Below are 20,284 nucleotides of genomic sequence, written 5' to 3' on the forward strand. Positions count from 1 at the left end.
TGATTGCTGATGGCCAGCCATCAAGAGAAATCCTCCTTGGCAAATTTTAGCTGAGAAAACCAACAAAGCTTGTGGATTTACTGTTATTCAATAAATTTTGACACAATGTAAAGATACAGACTTACATGTTTCTGATATTTGACATGCTCACAATTTGAATCATTACCATATTTAAATTCTTTTTTATAAAAGAGGTAATAATTTCAATATGTGACTATTTGTAATATGCCAGAAGTTTAACCTGTTCAAGCCAAGACAAAAGTTGTGGATATCAATGCAAAACTTGTGAAAGTATACTATATATGGTTATTAAGCTAATTTTAAAGCCTTAAAACACAGAAGAGGTAAATATCTACTTGTCTCTGGCATTATGTGGTGCTGGGAACACACCCAGAACTGTATGCTAAAGTGCTCCTCCACTGATCTATATTCATTCTCATGGTTTTAGACGGACTCCATTTCTGAACCATTGTGCCTTGCCTCTGTGGATACAGTTCAGAGGGCATCAGGCTAGGAGTTAGTTTAGGACTAAAAAAATCTAGAGGGGCTCAGATACCTAGCAGCTACAGGCATGGTTTTGATCCCTGACACCGGAAAGGGTGAGGTCCAGATGCCATGGGAGATTGGTTCCTAAAGTTATTGCTATATGGCTACATTGTGCATTTCATTTTTTTTTTCTGGTGTTGATCCAGACCATCATTTTGATGGGAAATAAAAATAAACCCTTGAAACATTCAGGGCAGTTTTAAATACATTCAGAGAGTTAAAAGTACAACTTTTACTGGATGTCGTGGTACATGCTTATAATTCCAGCCACTTGCAAACTAAGGCAATATCATGGTTTGTGTAAGTTTTGCAACTCTAGGGAAAGGTATCCTGACTACTTGAGTAGTCAGGTGACACCTTGACTTGCTAAGACAGTTCTGACGGCTGGAGCTGCGATGAGACAGCTCAGCCCTGGAGGGCGAGGTATCCTGGATACCTTGAGCTGCTTAGGACAGTTCTGACGGCTGGAGCTGCGATGAGACAGCTCAGCCCTGGAGGGCGAGGTATCCTGGATACCTTGAGCTGCTTAGGGCAGCTCAGCCCTGGAGGTATCCTAGATGCCTTGAGCTGCTTAGGACAGCTCTGATGACTGGAGCTGCAAGGAGACAGCTCAGCACTGGCAGGGAAGGTATTCTGACTGCTCAGGAGAGTGGGGCCTAGAGCTGCTAGGACAGCTCAGCAGGGAAAGGTATCCTGTCTGTTCAGAGTCAGGCTATACCTGGTGTGGTGGGGGATGGTCTCCCCACAGGATATAGCAATCCTGCTCCTCTCCTGGAGAGTCACTACAGCTGAGCTTTACTCAACACCCACTTAAGGGGGCTTCCTAGCAGAGCTCTGTTTCTCTGGCCTAAGATGTTGCTTTTTACTTCACTCTGCAAAAGAGGAAAACCCCGCAGAAATGTAGCAATCTCCTCCTGCTCCAGAGAAAAGTTTTACTTTTTCAGCTCCCCCTTGCTGTGTCCACTATGAGATGTCTCAGCAAGTTTTTTCTGTTCAGCTCCCCCTTGCTCTGTCCACTGAGGGACATCACAGCAAGGATCTTCTGTTCAGCTCCTCTTTGCTCTGCTATGGGACATCTCAGCAAGGTTCTTCTCCGTGCCAGTGAATTAAGATCTTCACACCCAAAACTCTTTTGAGAAAGAGATTTATTTGGGAAGGAGGAGTCCAGAAAGAGTAGCTGCCTCTACCAGGGTGGAGAGAACAGCCCACAACTAACTGACCAGGCAGGGCAGTTTATATAGCATGTCTTGGGGGCAAAGTCAACCAGGGATTGGTTTGTTTATCTGCCCAGGGATTGGTCCGTTTAATTGGCCAGAGGCAGAAATGGCCCTGATTTCAGAGCCAAACTGTGTTTCTTTCACTGGCCTTTCTTGACTTTTTGACATCAATTCTAAGGCCAGGACATATTTCTTTCACTGACTCTGATTCTAGGGACCAAGAGTGTTTCTTTGGTACTGGTTTCAGAGTCATGGCATGTTTCCTTTGTTCTGGATTTAGGGATAAAGTGTTCATTTCTTTCTCTAGCTCAGATCTCAAATCCAGGCTGTTTCTTTCCCTGGCTCTGGGCTCCAGGGCCAGGGTGCTACTTTCCTGCTCTGTGATTGGTTGGTTTCACAGGTCAGCTGGCCAGGAGCAGAGATGGCTCTGATCCCACTGAGTTTCTTTAGCCAGCCCTTTTTTCCTACAGTTTGAGGCCAGCTTGAGCAACATAGACAACTTAGTCTCAAAACTGGAAGAAAAAAAAAAAAGAGTGATTTCCACCAAATGAAATCTTGGATAGCAGTATTTGTTACAAACTTCAAAGATATGGCATTTTCAACGAGGTTCCTGCTTAAGCAGTCATCATTTATTTATTATAGCTCTAAATGCAATCCAGGATGATTTGCCAAATTGCCACCTGACACTTTGATATTCAAGCTATAAAATCTATACATTGTTTTAGGATGCTTTCACTAAATGTGTGCCAATAGATTGCAGATTTTGCCTTACATTAATCCATGTTAAAAACTTCTGAAATAAAACAGAAGGATCTTAAGATACAGTAACGCTGATCAAGTAATGCTTGAAATGCTGACGTACACAGCACTCAGTGCTTTCCATAGGACATCCAGTACTATCCGACTCCTGACAACTCTGTATGGTATTCTTTCCAATGATTTGATGAGGCAGTCACAGGTCATCAGGTAATCCAGGAACTCGGTATATGGTTGGAAATGCCTAAACCCTTGATTCTCTTGCCTCCACCTCCTGAGCACTGGGAATACAACTGTGTGACACCACGTTGCTGGGGACTAAAGCCAGGACTTCGTGTTGTACACTAGGAAAGCACTCCACCAACCCATCTATACCTCTCCAGCCTCCGGTTTTCAGCCTTATATAGAAGACACGGCTTGGAAAATTCAAGGAATTTACTGCAAATCAGAATTAACAGCCAGAAGTCCCACCCTATGCATAGTCTGCCATGGTGGCACAAGCCTCTAATTCTTGCCCTAGAAAGGCAGAGGCTGGAAGATTCTCTGTGGGTTCCAGGGCAGCCTGGTCTACATAGTTTCAAGCCAGCCAGGGCTACACAGTGACACCCTGCCTCAACAAAACAAAACAAATCAAAAACGCACAACCACATTTACTAGAATGTTTTTCGAGAAACACAAGAAGCATCTAGCGGTGCTTCACTCTTCAGCCACGCAGGAGGGGTCCAGGTTGGATTGGCCTGGGTCACGACTCTCACTCCGGCGTGACTACCATCCCCGAGATGTGTGCAAAGCGCCTGGTTTCTGCAACCCCCCCCTGGATGGGACACTGGCGGAAAGGTTTCCGTGTTGACTCCCGAGCCCTGGCTGGGGCAGGGCCGGGGTGACGCCCGGGGCGGGCGGCGGGGCGGGGCGAGCGCGGCTCCGATTCGCCGCGGCGCCGCCGGCCGAGCGCAGGGCCCCGGGACCGCGCCGCGGGCGGAAGCATGCTGGACTTCGCCATCTTCGCCGTCACCTTCCTGCTGGCGCTGGTGGCAGCCGTGCTGTACCTCTACCCGGTAAGCGCCGACTCGGGGCTCGGGGGCTGCGCCTGCGCCTGCGCCGCGCCGACCCGGGCCCGAGGGGAGCGCTCGCGGGAGGGTCACGTGGCACCGCCCCGGAGTGCCTGCCCCGTGCGCGTGCGCGCTCAGCCAGCGACCCGGCCTTTCCTGCGCGGGGACCCGGGAGCGGGATTGGGGTTGTCCCGGGCGGTCCCGCGGTCCCCATTCGGCGCTGCTGTCTTCTGGGGCGGCGTTGAATCCTTGTGGGGGGCCCTTTGCGGTCCCGACTCCCTCAGACCACGGTCCCGTTGGCTACGGCATCCGGGGAGGAAGTCCTGCCATCTTTCCCTGGCGGCCCCCCTGCATCCGTCCCTGCATCCCTGTTGGGATGCTCGCCGGGATGGATGCTCGCCAGGGCCGTAGGCAGCCACCCCCATTCCCCACCCCACCCCGGGTCTCCCAGACTTTGTCCTCCTGACCTTTTCAGAGGGGAGGCTCCCAAAACTCCCGAGTAATGGTTGAGGATCATCATGGGCGTCGTGTATACCTGAAATCCCGGCCCTGGGGAAGTGGTGGCAGGAGGCTGGGAGCGCAGAGACCACCCTGGACTCCACCAAACCCCGTCTCAGCCCCCCACCCCAAATGTGTACAAAGTTCGGTGGATTTATGGAAAAGTGGAAAGGTAGTGAACAGCCCCAGGTAGATGGCTGGCGGTGGAAATGCCCCTTAGAAGCGTCTCTGCAGAGCTGGTGAATGGATTAGACTAATGCCCAAAACAAATTCCTGGACCCGTGAGAAATAAGACATTGATATGAAGAAGCCGAGAGAACAAACTGTGTCCTAGCCAGCTAGATCCATGTGGCTAGAGCCGATGTAAAACCAGACAGGGAGGGTAGACGGCTGTAAACGGCGGAGAGGCCATTTTAAGGACTTTAAGTCAATGTTCTACTGGAGGGTTTCAATGGACAAGTGGCAATTTTAGTTTGAAGAAAAGCTGGGAATGATGTCTTTCTTCGGCCTATAGGCAGGAGAATGTGAAGGTTGTCCTCCAATACTAGAGCCAAGGCCAGCCTGGATCACATGAGACCTTGTCTTAAATTTTATATACTAGAAATGATGGAGTTTCTTTAATAACAAGGAAGAGAAAATGTCTTGAATTCATTCCTTTTATTTAAATGTAAATCTTTGAGTCAAGGAGTTTTCAGATTTAAAAGAGTAATTTGAGAGGTGTGCATGCCGCTACTCTGAGCTCAGGTGGGAGGGAGGTCCTTGAGTTTGGAACCACTTTGGGCAATGTAGTGAGATCTCACTTCAGAACAATCCTAATTTTATTAGGTAAGTTTTATGAGAATCATTCTGGCTACTGTGTTAAGAATGGACCATAATTATGGGGCTGAGGCAAGAGTAGGAGGAGAGGGTAGTTGGAAAGATATAGTATTTAGTGAGAGATGGTGTTAGCTTGGAGCCCAGGTGGCACTGGAAAGAACCACAACTTTGTGACGATAAAGCCAGTGAAACTGGATATAAAATGTGAGCCTAAGAGACTCTGGAAGAAGAAAAACACTTTTTTCCCCCCTAGTAGATGGGAGAATGGATTTGACCCCAGGTAAAGTGAGGGTATTGTGTAGTTTTTTATTTTGGTGAGAGTTAGTGAGGTTTCATCGGGATCAGAAGTTTGGTGTGATTAAGCTAGGTTTGAGACACCTGTTAGACATCTGTTGTAGATTAAGGTAGGTGTGTTACTTTTGTTTATATGGTGTAACATTTGTTTAATGATGGAGAGATTGTTTGATTAAATAAAGTTCACCTGCAGTCAGGAGGCTGAGTCAGCAATTAGCTGACAGGAAGTGGTAGTGAGGAGACAGGTAGAGAAGTGTGTGTGTGTGTGTTTGGTTTTTCGAGACAGGGTTTCTCTGTGTAGCTTTGGTGCCTGTCCTGGAACTCACTCTGTAGACCAGGCTGGCTTCAAACTCATGAAGATCTGCCTGCCTCTGCCTCCTGAGTGCTGGGATTAAAGGCATGTGCTACCACTGCCTGACTCCGAGAATGGTTTATAAGGAGGGGCAAGGAGAAGCATGAGGGCTTTTTGGAGGATGAGAGCAAGGAAGTGAGCTACTTGCTATTCAGCCTTGGAAGAGCAGAATTCCACCTTAATCTTTAAATCTTGAATTCTTTAGAGGGACAGAGGCTTAGTTAAGTTCCCTTGTAGCTTTGCAAGAGTTGGAGTTTGAGGGAACAGATTTCCCTCTGGCTATTGTCCTTGCGGCCTAACCGCTGCTGGTGGTGGTGGAGTTGCAGTTGCTGATTCGGACAGCTGTGGCTTAAAAGGCAGCAACCATTCAATAAAAGGACAACAGATGTCCAAGTGGGGATGGGAGACAGACAAGTACTCAAGTCTTGAGTTTTAAGGTAAAAGCTGAGACTAGAGAGTTTGGGACTGCCAGCTCTCTAGTGTATTTAGATTACATTTAAACTAGGAAATTGTTCCAGTCTCCTGGGGAATTGAGTTATAGCAGAGAAGAGGTCCAAGGTCTCAGCCCTGAACTTGCTGTACAAAGAGGCTGCAGAAGGATTGGGGTAGGCCAGAAGGGGGATGCAAAGAATCCCGAGGAGTGGTAGCCAGAGCAGATCAAAGAAAGGCAAGGAATAATCAGGGAAGCCAAATGTGGTAAACTGAGCCAAGAAGGCTCAGGTGTGAGAACTGAGTAATATTGGTAATCAGAGATGAGCAGTTCCAGCGGAAGGATGGTGACGACCTGACCATAGTGGACGGGTCAGCGGAAGGATGGGATGATGACCTGCCATAGTGGACGGGTCAGTGGAAGGATGGGATGATGACCTGCCATAGTGGACGGGTCAGTGGAAGGACGGGATGATGACCTGACCGTAGTGTATTGAAAGGTACTTAAGTATGCATAATTCTCAAGAGTTTTGCAATGTAGGGTGCTGGTTGTGTGGGAAGTGAGTAGAAGGAATCTTTCCATGTGGGAGAAATTACATCATGTTCGTATGCTGACGAGGACTGTGAAGTTAGGAGAGGAAATCACCTTGTAAGAAACAGAATTGCTGAAGCTGTTTTTTGTAGGTATAGTGGGATACGGAACTATAATTAGGAGCCAGGCCGTTCATCCCCAGTCCTGGAAGGGAAGGGAGACTGTGAGGAAGTGAGCCAGAGTGGTGCCTCAGAATCGAATTGTCTTTCATTCAATACAGTGGCTGCATCTTAGGCAACTCCTGTCCCAGCAGCACCTTCCTCTCACAGGTCACAGCCAGGCCGGAAATCTGTGTCCTCGGGCACTGGCTGTATCATGGTGCTAAAGGAAACTTTACCTAAATCTCTACCCTTGTGTAGATTCAGGATTCAAAGGTTGAGGTGAAATCCTGCCAGCTCAGGGACGCTGAATAGCAAGTAGCTCACCTTCTCTCCTTGCTCACACCTCCTGAGACAGGGGCCGTCCTCCTGCTCAGCCCCCACTTCGTTCCTTCCTCCCACTTCCTGTCAGCTAAGTGCTGACTCAGCCTCCTGCTTGCGGGTTAGTTTTATTTAGTCCAACAAATGTGGCACATCTTTGCATTGTTAACAGAGGCAGCAGAAACAAACGCAACACACCTTTGCACAGTTAAAATAATATTCCACAACAGTTACTAGCACTTACTGCTCTTGCAGATGACCCAGGGTCAGTTTCCAGCACGCTCATGGAGTGGGGGTGGGGCATGATTGCTTGTAACTCCAGTTCGGGGATCTGAGACCCTCCTTTGGCCTCTGAGGGCGCTGCATATATGTGGCGCACATACAGACAAGACGCACATACTAATACAAATAAAATTTGAGAAGAAAGAATATAAGGAAACAGATGTAGGCAGGTAAGTATTGTTAGAAGATTCCCAGTTGCCCCTCCCCCCCCCCAAGACATAGAAGCAGAATTATTGATCATTGGTGAAGACAGGACACTGAAGAGAGACATGAAATGGTGTCTACCACCACCCCAGCTGTTCTCCAACTCTGGGATCTCAGAGTCTGCTCCCAAGTAAAGTGTAGTCAGAGAATGGAAGAAGACAGAGAAGGTACACGAAGGATCCACACGCAGACTTTCTGTTGTTGATTCAAATCTAACAAAATAACGAAGCACAAGAGAGGAAAGACTTAAATTCAGAAATTTCAGTCCATGCTCATCTGGCTTTTAGGCCTGAGGGGAGGCAGACACCACAGGGACTGGGCAAGGTGGAGGAAAGCTGTTTGCCACTGGGCAGTCAGGAGGCAGAGAGCAGTGAGGGAGAGGGGAAGAAAAGGGCCCAGAGCACACACCTAGTGACTTTCCTGTAACTAGGCCTCAACTCCTAATGATTCGTTCAGCCCTGAAGAGTGGTTTGTATCCCCAGTAAAACGTGAACAACCTAATTTTTCATTTATGAGTGGTTATCCGTTGGAGGTAACTTTGGGGTTTGGGATGGGAGTTTGTGTCCACTGCTCTCAGCACTGGGACCCCATGTGGCAAAGACTGAAGACCCATGCTGGCCTGGTGCATGCGCCCACCACAGAGGCTCCTTAGTAAGGCCTAACTCAAGGTCTGAAAGTCTAAGCTTGCTTTTACCCAGCAGGGCTGCATAACTGGATGATTTGGCCGAGGGCGTGGTTACCAGGTGTTTTGAAGGGTCTACACTTGCTGGTACTTTACACCTCGACCTTGAAAGGAGGAGGTCCTTTGCTCCTCCCCTTGCGGATGTAGGAAAAGCTCATCATGGTTAAACTCGGTGCAACATGATATTGTTGCCCTCCACAGGATAGCCCTCCCGAAGCTGTCCTGTGTCTCTGTCTTCTCTCTCCATCTTCTATGTCCATATTTCTATCTAATCCTTCCTCACTTCCCCAACCCCCAAGAACCTCTTGACAGGTCAGAGCTGGTCTCCTACACCCACCCATCCCTGTGAGTTCCTTTGTTTGCCGGTCCTGTTGTGTCCAGAAGGTCTTGTGTTCTTGGTTTCTTCCATCCTCTCTCTGGCTCGTACAATCTTTCTGTTACCTCATCCACAAGGTTCCCTGGGCCTGAGAGAGGGGTTTGAGGAAGATATACCATTTCGGACTGAGTGTTCCAAGGTCTCACTCTCTCTGCATTGTCCAGGCTGTGGGTCTCTCTATTAGTTCGCGTCTACTGCAGGAGGAAGCTTCGCTGATGATGGCTGAGCAAGGCACCCATCTATGAGTATAGCAGAGTGTCATTAGGAATCATTTTATTTTTGCATTCCTTTAGCAGAACAGCAGTATTTGGCTTTCCTTAGGTCCCAGGCCTATCTAAGTCTCAAGTTCTTGACTGTGTTGGGCATGGGTTCCACTTCATGGAGTGAACCTTAAATCCAGTCAGATATTGGTTAGTGACTCCCACAAGCTTTGTGCCGTTATTGAACTAGCACATCTTGCTGGCAGGTCATCATTGTAGGTCAAGGGGTTTGTAGCTGGGTTGGTGTTCACCTGGCTTTGGTAGCATGCAGAGTACCTTCTAGTACCATGAACACTAGTCTGGGGATAAAGGCTAGGTGAGCACCAGCTTGATTTCTCCAAGTTCAATGAGTCCTGTAGGTGCTGTCTTCAGCAATAGGGCCTTGTCGTCAGCTTGTGCAGAGAAACCAATAGCCTTGGCAGCAGCTGGGTTGTTTGGGGGTTCCCATGGGACCCCTTTGGCAAACAACTCAATTAGATTTAACCGAATCCTGGTATTGGCAGCTTCATTTAGTGATGAGAGATGTCCAGTTGGGGCGCTCTTTCTGCTGTTCCTTTGAGATTTCTTTTAGATCACCTTCATATGTCTATATATTGTAGGAAGCTTCTACTGTCTTGGGTTTCTGTATGACACCCAGATGGCCCTTAATTTTAGCTGTCTCTCCTCCTCCTCTCTTCCTCCCCCACTCCCCTCCCACTCCCTGCTTGACCCTCCCATCCCAGTCCCCCACCTATCCGTAACTATTTATTCATTTCCCCTTCCTAGAGAGACCCATCCCTCCCCGTAGTCCCTTACTCTACCTAATCTCTACGGTTCTATGGATTGTAGCTTGCTTATTGAAAATGTAACTGCTGACATCCACATGTAAGTGAATACATACTAGGTTTGTCTTTCTGGGTCTGGGTGACCTCACTCGGATATTTTTTTCCTAGCTTCATCCATTTTACCTGTGAATTTCATGATTTCATATTTTTAATGGCTGAGTAATTTTCTTTATCCATTTATCTGTTGACAGACATCTAGGCTGTTTCCAATTTCTGGCTGTTAGGAATAGAGGAGCAGATGGGCACGGTTCAGCAAATGTCTTTGGAGAAGTGTAGCTGGGTCTTGAGGTAGATTAATCCCCAGCTTCCTGAGGAACCTTCACATTGATTTCTGTACAGATTTATACTCCACTTATTCCACATTCTCCCCAGCGTGAGCTCCCATTTGTCTTATTGATCTTGGCCATTCTGACAAGCATAAAATGAAATCTCAAAGCAGTTTTGATTTGCATTTCCCTCATGACTAAGGATGTTGAACGTTTCTCTAAATGTTTCTCAACCATTTGTGTTTCCTCTTTGGAGAATTCTCTTTTTAGATCTGTACTCCATTTTTAAATTGGGTTATTTGTTTTCTTTATATCTAGTTTTTTGAGTCCTTTATATATTTTGGGTATTATCCCTCTATCAGATATATAGTTGGTAAAATCTCTCCCCATTCTGTAGCCTGCCACTTTGTCAGAGTGATGGCGTTCTTAGTTGTATAGAAGCTTTTCAACTTCATGAATCCCATTTATTAACTGTTGATCTTAGTGCCTGTGTTAACTGCTCTGGTAAAGTCTTCCTGTGCCAAGGAGTTCAAGACTATTCCACACTTTCTCTTCTCTCAGGTTCTGTGTATCTGGTTTTATGTTGAGGTCTTTGATCCATTTAGAGTTGAGTTTTGTGCAGGGTGATAAGGATGGATTTACTTGGATTATTCCACATTTAGTCATCTAGTTTGACCAGCACCGTTTGTTGAAGATACTGTCTTTTTTTTTTTTCTTCCCTAGTGTGTATTTCTGGCTTCTTTATCAAAAGATCAGGTATTCGTGAATGTGTGTTATGTCTGGATCTTCAGTTCTATTCCATTGATCAACATGTCTGTTTTTTTATCAATACCATGTGATTTTTATTACTATAGCTCTATGGTACAACTTGAAATCGGGGATGGTGATCCCTCCAGCAGTCCTTTTATCATTCAGGATTGTTTGAGATATCTTGGGTTTTTTGTTTTTCCCCATGAAAGCTGAAGATTGTCCTTTCAAAAATCTGTGAAGAACTGTGTGGGAGTTTTGGTGAGGAGATTGCATTGAATCTGGAGATTGCTTTTGGTAAGACTGCCATATTGACTATGTTAATCCTGCTGATGCATGAGCATGGGAGATCTTTCCATTTTCTGATATCTTCTTCAATTTCTTTCTTCAAAGACTCGAAGTTCTTATCATACAAGCCTTTCACTTGGTTAGAGTTACCCCAGAATATTTTCTATTATTTGAGGTCATTTTGAAAGGGGTTGTCCCCTGCTTTCTTTTTCAGTCCTTTTGACATAGGAAGGCCACTGACTTCCGTGTGTTTTGTATCTAGGCACTTTACAGAAGGTTTTCCAGTGGAGTTTTTAGGGTCGCTTATGTATGTATACTGTCATAGCATCTGCAAATGATGATACATTGACGTCTTCCCTCCCTGTTTATATCCCCTTGATCTCCTTCAGTTGTCTTACTGCTCTAGCTAATGCTGAAAGTCTATTGAATAGATATGGAAAGAGTGAACAACCTGCCTTGTTCCTGATTTTGGTGGAAATGCTTTGAGTTCCTCTCCATTAATCTGATGTTTGCTATTTGTTTGCTAAATTGCCTTTAATATGTTGAGGCATGTCCCTTGTAGCCTTGATCTCTCTAGGACTTTTATCATGAAGGGGTGTTGGGTTTTACTAAAGGCCTTTTCTGCATCTAGAGATGAGTGTGTGTTTTTTGACTTTCAGTTTGTTGATATGATAGATTACATTTATCAGTTTACATATATTGAACCATCCCTGCATCTCTGGAATGAAGCCTACTTGATTGTGGTGGATGATCTTTTTGATGTGTTCTTGGATTCAGTTTGCAAATATTGAGAAATTTTGCATCTATGTCCATAAGGGAAGTTGGTCTATAATTCTTTTTCTTTGTTGGTCTTTATGTGGCTTAGGTATCAGGGTAATTGTGGTCCCATTTAAAAAAAAAAAAAAAACCTGGGCAATGTTCCTTCTGTTTCTATTTTGTCGAATAATTTGAGCTATATATGCATTACATCTTCTTTGAAAGTTTGGTAGAGTTCTGCACTAAAACCATCTGGCTCTGGGGTTTGTTTTTTTGTGGGGGGAGGGGAGGTGGGGAGACTTTTAATGACTGCTTCTATTTCACTAGGGCTTATAATTCTGTTTAAATTGCTTATCTGATCTTGATTTACCTTTGGTAGGTGGTATATATCAGCAAAAGTAGGCATTTCTTTTAGAATTTGGCGGACTACATGTTTTAAAGTATATCCTGATGATTCTTTGGATTTCCCCGGTGTCTGTTGTTATACCCACTTTTAATTTCTGATTTTGTAAATTTGGATGTTCTCTTCCTTTTAGTTCATTTGAATAAGGGTTTGTTACTACTACTGATTTTTCTCAGACAACCGACTCCGTTTCATTGACTTTGTATGGCTTTTGTGTTCTGTTGGTTTCAGTCCTGAGTTTATTTCTTGCTGCCTTCCTTGTGTCCCTTGTATCTATTTTGTCAGATATTAAAATGGCTACACCAGCTGGCTTCTTAGGTCCATTTGCTTGGAAGTTCAGTCCTCAACACTTGCATGAAGAGCAGGACACGTGACAGTTGAATCCCTGGAATTGTCTGGATAGCCAGCCTAGCTTAATCAGGGAGCTCCAGATCCTAGTGAGAGACCTTGATTCAACAACCAAGGCAGACAGCCTTTGAGAATGACACCATTGTTGATCTCTGGGGTCTCTATGCATATACACATGCACCCACATACGGGTCTGTAGGCCGAACACACACACACACACACACACACACACACACACACACACACACACAAAATACATGATATGGATAACTAATAAAGCAGTTATTAAATTCTTAGAATATTTTTTGAAAAGTTGACGGGAAAAGTATGAAGTAATTCTTTCTTACACCAGGAGCCCATTAGTTTTGTTTTGATATAGAAATGAGTTCTTGAATTCAGCTGAAGTGGAAAGGTGTTGTTTAAGGTCCTGGAGATGTCACGTGTAAACATGTAGGGCTCCTCAGATCTGTAGCAATTCATGACACTAAGCTGTGGTGTTTTTTTCTTTTTTTTCCTTCATTCAGGCTTCCCGACAAGCTGCAGGAATTCCAGGGATTGCACCAACCGAAGAAAAGTAAGGTTTTGTTGTTTGTTTGTTTGTTTGTTTTTTTAAATCAAATAGAGGCATCACTTCCTTTTCAGCATTAAAACAAAACTATGTTTTCGTGGGGTTTTTTTTTGTTTGTTTGTTTTTTGTTTTATTTTCTTTTTGGTGCTGGGGATGGAATCCCAGGCCCCAAGCTTGGTTAGCAAGTGGTGTGCCTTTGAACTACAGCCTCAGTCCTAAACCTTATTTTTACGTCACTCATTTCACATTACCTCTGGGCGTACAACCTAACCTTCCTTAAAAACTCAGAGGAAGGCTGTCTGTCGTTACTTTGCTTTTCTCTATCCAGAAAAAGCTGAAAATAAGGCAAACAGGGTGGGAATCAAAACGGCCTTTGAGGCTAATCTTAGGATCTCCTCAGGCCCGTGGCTGTCAGGGACAAGTGAACGTTTGGGTGGTTGTCCCAGACTCCGTCAGATGCTCCTGGTATTGCTCTCTTATTTGGTTTCAAAGTGTCATGAATTCACAAAATTCTCAGAAAAATCCACGTCTAAATGTAATCACAGAAACAGCAGGGCGGGTGGGGATTTAGCTCAGTGGTAGAGCGCTTGCCTAGCAAGCACAGGGCCCTGGGTTCGGTCCTCAGCTCCGGAAAAAGAAAAAGAGACAGCAGGATGGTGAACATAATCGAATTTGGGATTTTCCAGTAATTTAAACTAATGAACCTTTTACCTATTGTCTGTGAACTCAGGGTCAGCTGTGGCCTTTCTGATTTTTCCAAGTCAAATCGGTTATATGACATGTCTGTCTTTTGTCAGAGATGGTAACCTCCCCGACATTGTGAACAGTGGAAGTCTGCATGAGTTCCTGGTTAATTTGCATGAAAGATATGGGCCTGTGGCCTCTTTCTGGTTCGGCAGGCGTCTTGTGGTCAGCTTGGGCACCGCGGACGTCCTCAAGCAGCACTTCAACCCCAATAAGACTTGTAAGTTCCGTTTCTTCCTCCTCAGTTGCTCCTTGCCTTCGGAGAATAAGCGTTTATAAGGAAAGCATTGCTGTTGAGTGGGAAGGGCTGGTGTGGATCCAATGCTCTGTGCTGTGTGTTAGGTGCGTACTAAAGTCCGGGTTACTTCATTTAGTAAGATGCAGTAGTAAGAAATTATTTTTAAGCCAGGCGGTGGTGGCGCACGCCTTTAATCCCAGCACTCAGGAGGCAGAGGCAGGCGGATCTCTGTGAGTTCGAGGCCAGCCTGGGCTACCAAGTGAGTTCCAGAAAGGTGCAAAGCTACACAGGGAAATCCTGTCTCAACCCCCCCCCCAAAAAAAAAAAAGAAATTATTATTTCTTTCATTTACAAATGCATACAATATAATCCTATTGTAAATTACCTCAGGGTTCTTTTGAGGGAACCCGAGAAAATAGTTCCAGAGTGCGTCTGGAAGGGTTAATGTATATGAGCAGCTAGGAGAAGCCTAAGGGGTACTGTTGAGAGAGATGGCTGTGCTGTCACATAGTTCAGTACAGAACACTAGATTGATTCAAAGACTCAGACGGTGATAGGACTAGACGAGGGAGCCGAATGGTAAGTCCTTCCTAGATGAACAGGTGCTCGGGAGAAACAGCGTTTTTATAACAGGAGGAACACTGTAGAGATTTCTGAGAAAACTGAGCAGCTGTTTAGAAGGAAATTAACCCTTGCCTTATTCTTTGTATCAAAATATGTTTCAGGGCTGGGGAGAGGATTTAGCTGGTCAGGTGTCTGGTGCATAGGCCTGCAGACCTCTGCTCCATCCCCAGAGTCTACACAGAAAGCCAGGTGTGGTGGCATGTTCTTGTCTTCCCGGAACTAGGGAGGTAGTGTTTCCTGGGGCTCGCTGGTCAGGCGATCGAGGCCAACGGGCGAGCCCCTGTGTTGTTAACAGCAGGCAAGATTTAGGATGGATTTTACTTTCTTTGTGTTTCTCTGTGTTGTTTGAATTGTTTGTAGTAATGTGTGTGTGCTCTCAAAGAATACTGCTTCTAAAGGAAGAGAGAGGAGAATGTGAGATTAGCTGATTCTATTAATACTTGAAAATGACACACAAAATGATCTGTTTTGCTTTAAAATTTGTGTGTGTGTGTGTGTGTGTGTGTGTGTGTGTGTCTTGGGGGTTAGGAGCACTGGCTGGCTGCTCTCCTGGAGGCCCCTGGTTCAGTTCCCAGCACCCACATGGAGGCTCACAATTGCCTGCAGCTCCTGTTCTAGATGAAGCAGTGCCCAGTTGCGGCTTCTGCTCGCATGTGGTGCAGAGACATCCAGGCCAAAAAAGAAAACAATCTTTTGAAAAGGTAGTCACGTCCGTAGACATTTTATGTAGGCATTAGTCTTGAAGTCCAATGGAATTCTGAATCAGGACAGTTTTGCCCATTTTCATTGACCTGTTGAGATTTACAAAAGACTGTTGAGGGTGTTGTGGGGAGATTGCCATGCTCTCTGCTGTCTCCCTTCACCTCACTGACCTCTGTTCTTGTTGAATATTTTCTCTTTTGAATTATTGTTTTAACATAGAAACACTGAATCTGTCTGTTTCAGCGGACCCATTTGAAACCATGTTGAAGTCATTACTAGGGTATCGATCCGATGGTGGGGGTGAAGGCCACACCAGGAGGAAACTGTATGGAAACGCCGTGACGGCTGCTTTGCAGAGTAACTTTCCTCTCCTGCTGAAGGTAAGGTGGTAAGGGTTTGGTCCGCAGTGTAGACGACCGTGTCCACAGGGTGTCCCAGGTGGTAACTGCTTGGTCTGCAGTGTGGACAACGGTGTCTACAGGGTGTCTCTAAACTATCAGGATCCCTTATGTTTGTCGTTCTCCCGTTAACCTGTTTTTCTAAGCTGACTTTTTCAAGATTGTATTATGATTATTTGTAATTCTAGATACGTGTGCACATCTAGGGGCACTGGGTGACTTGGCTAGTCTAACTAGCTAGCTTGCATCCTCTCTCTGCCTCCTGAGTGCTGGGATTAAAGGTGTGCCACCATTGATGTGGGCGCTAAGGTTCCAAATTACATCTTCATACTCTAACCGCTGAGCCATCCTCCTGGCCCCTCAGGCCACTCTAGGTCAGTGTTGCCTAAGCATGAGCTAAGCACACATGGAACTGCCATGAAAATGTGGATTACTGGGCCTCCTCTTGGATATGCTGAGTGTGTGGGATGGGAGCCCAGCATCTTCAGGAAGTTGTACAGGTGATTCACAAAGTCTTAGACCCATTCCCACTTATCCATACTATAGTAGTCAGTCTTGGTTGCTGTGGGAAAGCCCCTGGGAAACAGTCTAAGGGAGGCAGAGTGTGTTTTGTTGATGGTTTTAGAGGCTTCTGTCTGTGGTGGCTGGTTCCACTGTTCATCCGCCTGTGGCAAGACAGCATGGTGGAAAGTGGTGAAGGCAGCCAGGGAGCAGAGGGTGAGAAGAGGTAGGGGTGGGACAGATGCACCTTCACAGACACATTCCTAGTGACCAACTGTCAGTAGTCCTGCAGCTTAGTCTCGGATCAGCATATGATTACCTGTCCAATGGGTTTCCTTGGGGCAAGCACCTGTGGAAATGGACTCTCACTTGGCAAGGACCTGTAGTAGAAATTTGCAAAATTCGTGCAGTTTACAGGCTCTTTCCTCTCTCGTTATGTTGTTGATTCTTTGGGCGGATTTTAGTTTTACTTTATCAGTCACACATGCAACAGCTGTAATTTGCCCTGGAAATTCTACTCTTTCTCAAATATTTCCCCCAAGTTTCGACATGGGGCTAATTCTTCTCAGATCTCTTATCTGGAGTTATTAACTACAACTCCCAATCCTGGGAACCTTTTTACTCAATAGAGACAGTCAGGTACATATGAGAAAACAACACTCAGAACATTAACCATGTCTCACAGTCCTGGAAGACAGAGTAAGGCATGCATACACAGAACAGGAAAAAGCCTCAGGAGTACACATAGTGCCAACTGTTAAGAGTAAGTTCCCTGGACACCAAGCATATAGAGCCAACGGTAGGATCTGGGATGCTCCAATGGGAAAACAATGCAATGTAAAATATGGGATGGAGAGATCCATCTTTACCATACATGGAAGAAGTATGCTACAGTGGGATGGGAAAGAGTGCCTTATCAAGGTCTGCCTTTTACAGAGAGATTGAGACATGGGACCCTCTTGGAGAAAAGAGAACTATGTAGACACATCTCTTGTAGACATGAAAGAATTGTCTGGGCTTGAATATTGTTATTGTTAAAGCATTGCACCTGTGTCTATTACTTTTTAACTTTGTAACCACAAGTAGCTGCCCGCTGACATTAAGTGCTGCAAGAGCAGGATGTGTCTGGCTGGATGCTTAGTTAAGTCTGCAAAAATGCTGAGCTCTATGTCTAGAAGAAGGTTATGCAGGGGGTGGGTTATGTATTTGGGGAAGCATAAAGAAAGAAGAACAATGGCTTTTATAATGATTACAGTGTATTTCTTAAAAGTAAAAAATAGGAGCCAATAATAAAGCTGCTCATGTAAGCCTGGTGGAAAACTCTGCTAAAGTATAAATAAAGACGACTTATTTCAGGGCCACTTGAGGGCAACCCACTTGGCAGTCAGAAGTTTTCCTTACGCCGAAGCCCCTTCCCTGTCTCGGGACCTGACCCTGAGCCGAGGCTGGACCCCGTGGATATTAACTTATCGGTGGATTAGCCATTAATGATCCAGTCTCAGGAGTTAGTGCATTACACATGAACCTCTGGGGGCGGAGGGGATATCTCATTCAGAGCCTGAACGCAAACCCTCCCTTTTTGTCCCTAAAGGCTCTTCTTAGCTCTCAAGGAATGCTTTTGTTTTCTCCCTTCTTCCCTCTCCCACCTTTGCAGTGTGGGCATTAACCCAAGGGCCTCACCTATCTTAGGCAAGTGTTCTATTGCCTGGCCCTAAGAGTCCTTCCTTCCATCCAAAGCTGATCTACTCACCTTTGACCTGTTAAAATAATTGATCAAAGTAACGTGTCATTGTTATCAAAAACCTGGAAACGAGCTGGGCGGTGGTGGCACATGCCTTTCATCCCAGCACTGGGGAGGCAGAGCCAGGCGGATCTCTGTGAGTTCGAGGCCAGCCTGTTCCAGCGAGATCCAGGAAAGCCACAAAGCTACACAGAGAAAGCCTGTCTCGAAAAAACAAAAAAAAAAAGCCCAAACCTGGAAACGAACTGTATAAACGAGTCACAATTTCACCACGTATAAATATTTATATTAATATAAATTATTGGGAATCATCAGAACACGGATGCTAGTCTGGGCAGTTTACAGAGGCCCTGTCTCAGAAACACAAGTAGATAAGTAATAAGTAAATAGTGGGGTTAAGGGATGGCTCAGCAGGGAGTGTTGCATTCTCTGTGAGAGTTTCGCCTCTTACCAGCAGCTTCTTTACGGTCAGGCAGAGCAGCACCATTTGCCAGTTACAGCCTTACAGAAGCCACAGGCTTCAACGTCGCCACAGTCAACATTTGGCTTCTAGTGTCTTCGGTCCAGATCTGAGTTGTGGTGTCTGGTGACTGAATCTTTTTGACTTCACCTCTGTACTCTGGCTCTTCCCTGTCCTGACCATGGTGTGAATCTCCACGTGAATTCTGTGAGTGTCTCTGCTCTCTTTTGTACTCCTATGATACTTTTTCCATGCCTTTTGGGTTATGTTCTGATGAAACAAAGTCTTCCGGGTTTTGGAATGTAAGAATTCACTTAACTGATAGGATCGTACAAATATTGTTAGCCAAACATTTTGAGTTATTTGGTTATATTAAGTCATTTAACCCTTGGTAATTTTATAGGTATGTATTTTTATTTCCTCTTTTTATAAGATGAAGAGACCAAGTAGTGTGCCCGAGGTCATACAACAAAAATCGCAGGAAAAAGTTTGCCGTCAGGTAGTGTGGTATCAGGCTTATGTCTTACCCACAAGGCCATATTGCCTCTGTGTAGCTTGGTCCTCCCCTCATGTGGTTTTGTTTGGATAGGAAGAATTAAAAGTCACTTCTTTGAAATAGTAATAATTGCTGGGTGGTGTGGTACACACCTTTAATCCCAGCACTCAGGAGGCAGAGGCAGGTGAATCTTTGAGTTCTAGGCCAGCCTGTGGTGATATTTTATTTGTATGTTAATAAAGTTTGCCTAGAGATCAGAGGACATAGCCAGCCATAAACAAAAGTCAGGCAGTGGTAGCACACGCCCTTAATCTGGTCACATGGCAAGCAGAGTCTCTGTGTGTTCAAGGACACACTAGGGAACAGCCAAGTGTGGTGACACACGCCTTTAATCCTAGTACCAACCATAGAGACCTGGAGGTCTGTACAGACAGGCAGTGACAAGGAAGTGAGGTAGCTGGGCTACGGGCCAATGAGAAGGCAGAACAGCAAGGCAATAAAGGTGCAGGTTAGACAGGAAGCTCTTTCTCTCTCTGGGGAAGCCACGATGGTGTGGTGAGCCAAGGTTAGCTGGTGGCTCTACTTCTTTGATCTCTACGGCTTCCACCCCTGTTTTTGGCTCTAAGTTTCTTATTTAATAAAACTGTTTAGAATTTCATCTACACCAGCCTGGTCTACAGAGTGAAATCCAGGACAGCCAGGACTATATAGGGACCCTGTATCTGGAAAAACAAAAAAAACCCAAATCGAACAAAATAAAATATTAGTAATTTCACAATAATTATTAAATAATTGCTTTTTTTTTTTTTTTTTTTTGAGACAGGGTTTCTCTGTGTAGCTTTACGCCTTTCCTGGAACTCACTTGGTAGCTCAGGCTGGCCTGGAACTCACAGAGATCCACCTGGCTCTTCCTCCCAAGTGCTGGGATTAAAGGCATGCGCCACCATCGCCCGGCTGCTTTTTTTTTTTTTTAAAGAAATTTTGTATTTTTTCTGAACAGTTCATTTATGATCCAGAATCTTATCTGCTGAGGCCAAGGCATGATGGTGCATGCATGCAGTCCTCACACTGGGGAGGCTGAGGCAGGAAGGTTGGAGGTTTGAGGTCAGTCTGGGCTATATAATGGGAATGTTTCTTTCTTTTTTCTTTTTTTTCTTTCTTTCTTTTTGGTTTTTTTTGAGACAGGGTTTCTCTGTGTAGCTTTGCGCCTCTCCTGGATCTCACAGACCAGGCTGGCCTTGAACTCACCAAGATCCACCTGCCTCTGCCTCCTGAGTGCTGGGATTACAGGCGTGCACCACCACCGCCGGGCTCTCTTTTTTCTTTTTGAGACAGGATTTCACTGTGTAGCTCTGGCTGTCTTTGAACTTGTTATGTAGACCAGGCTGGCTTCAAACTCATGAGCTAC

The 20,284-nt window shown here is 45.4% G+C and overlaps 1 protein-coding gene across 1 annotated transcript in view; it reads left to right on the forward strand.

The window, feature by feature from the left end:
- Positions 1 to 3,446: 3,446 nt before the first annotated feature.
- Positions 3,447 to 20,284, forward strand: part of LOC118573433 (cytochrome P450 20A1) — a 41,016-nt gene continuing 24,178 nt past the window's right edge. The window contains exons 1-4 of the mRNA XM_036173726.1: positions 3,447 to 3,574; positions 12,929 to 12,978; positions 13,770 to 13,936; positions 15,524 to 15,660. Of these exons, the coding sequence (XP_036029619.1) occupies positions 3,503 to 3,574; positions 12,929 to 12,978; positions 13,770 to 13,936; positions 15,524 to 15,660 (426 nt within the window). The 5' untranslated portion in view covers positions 3,447 to 3,502. The remainder of the gene's footprint in view (positions 3,575 to 12,928; positions 12,979 to 13,769; positions 13,937 to 15,523; positions 15,661 to 20,284) is intronic.

This window comes from Onychomys torridus, chromosome 23 (assembly GCF_903995425.1).
Source record: "Onychomys torridus chromosome 23, mOncTor1.1, whole genome shotgun sequence".
In the NCBI taxonomy this organism is placed as follows: Eukaryota; Metazoa; Chordata; class Mammalia; order Rodentia; family Cricetidae; genus Onychomys; species Onychomys torridus.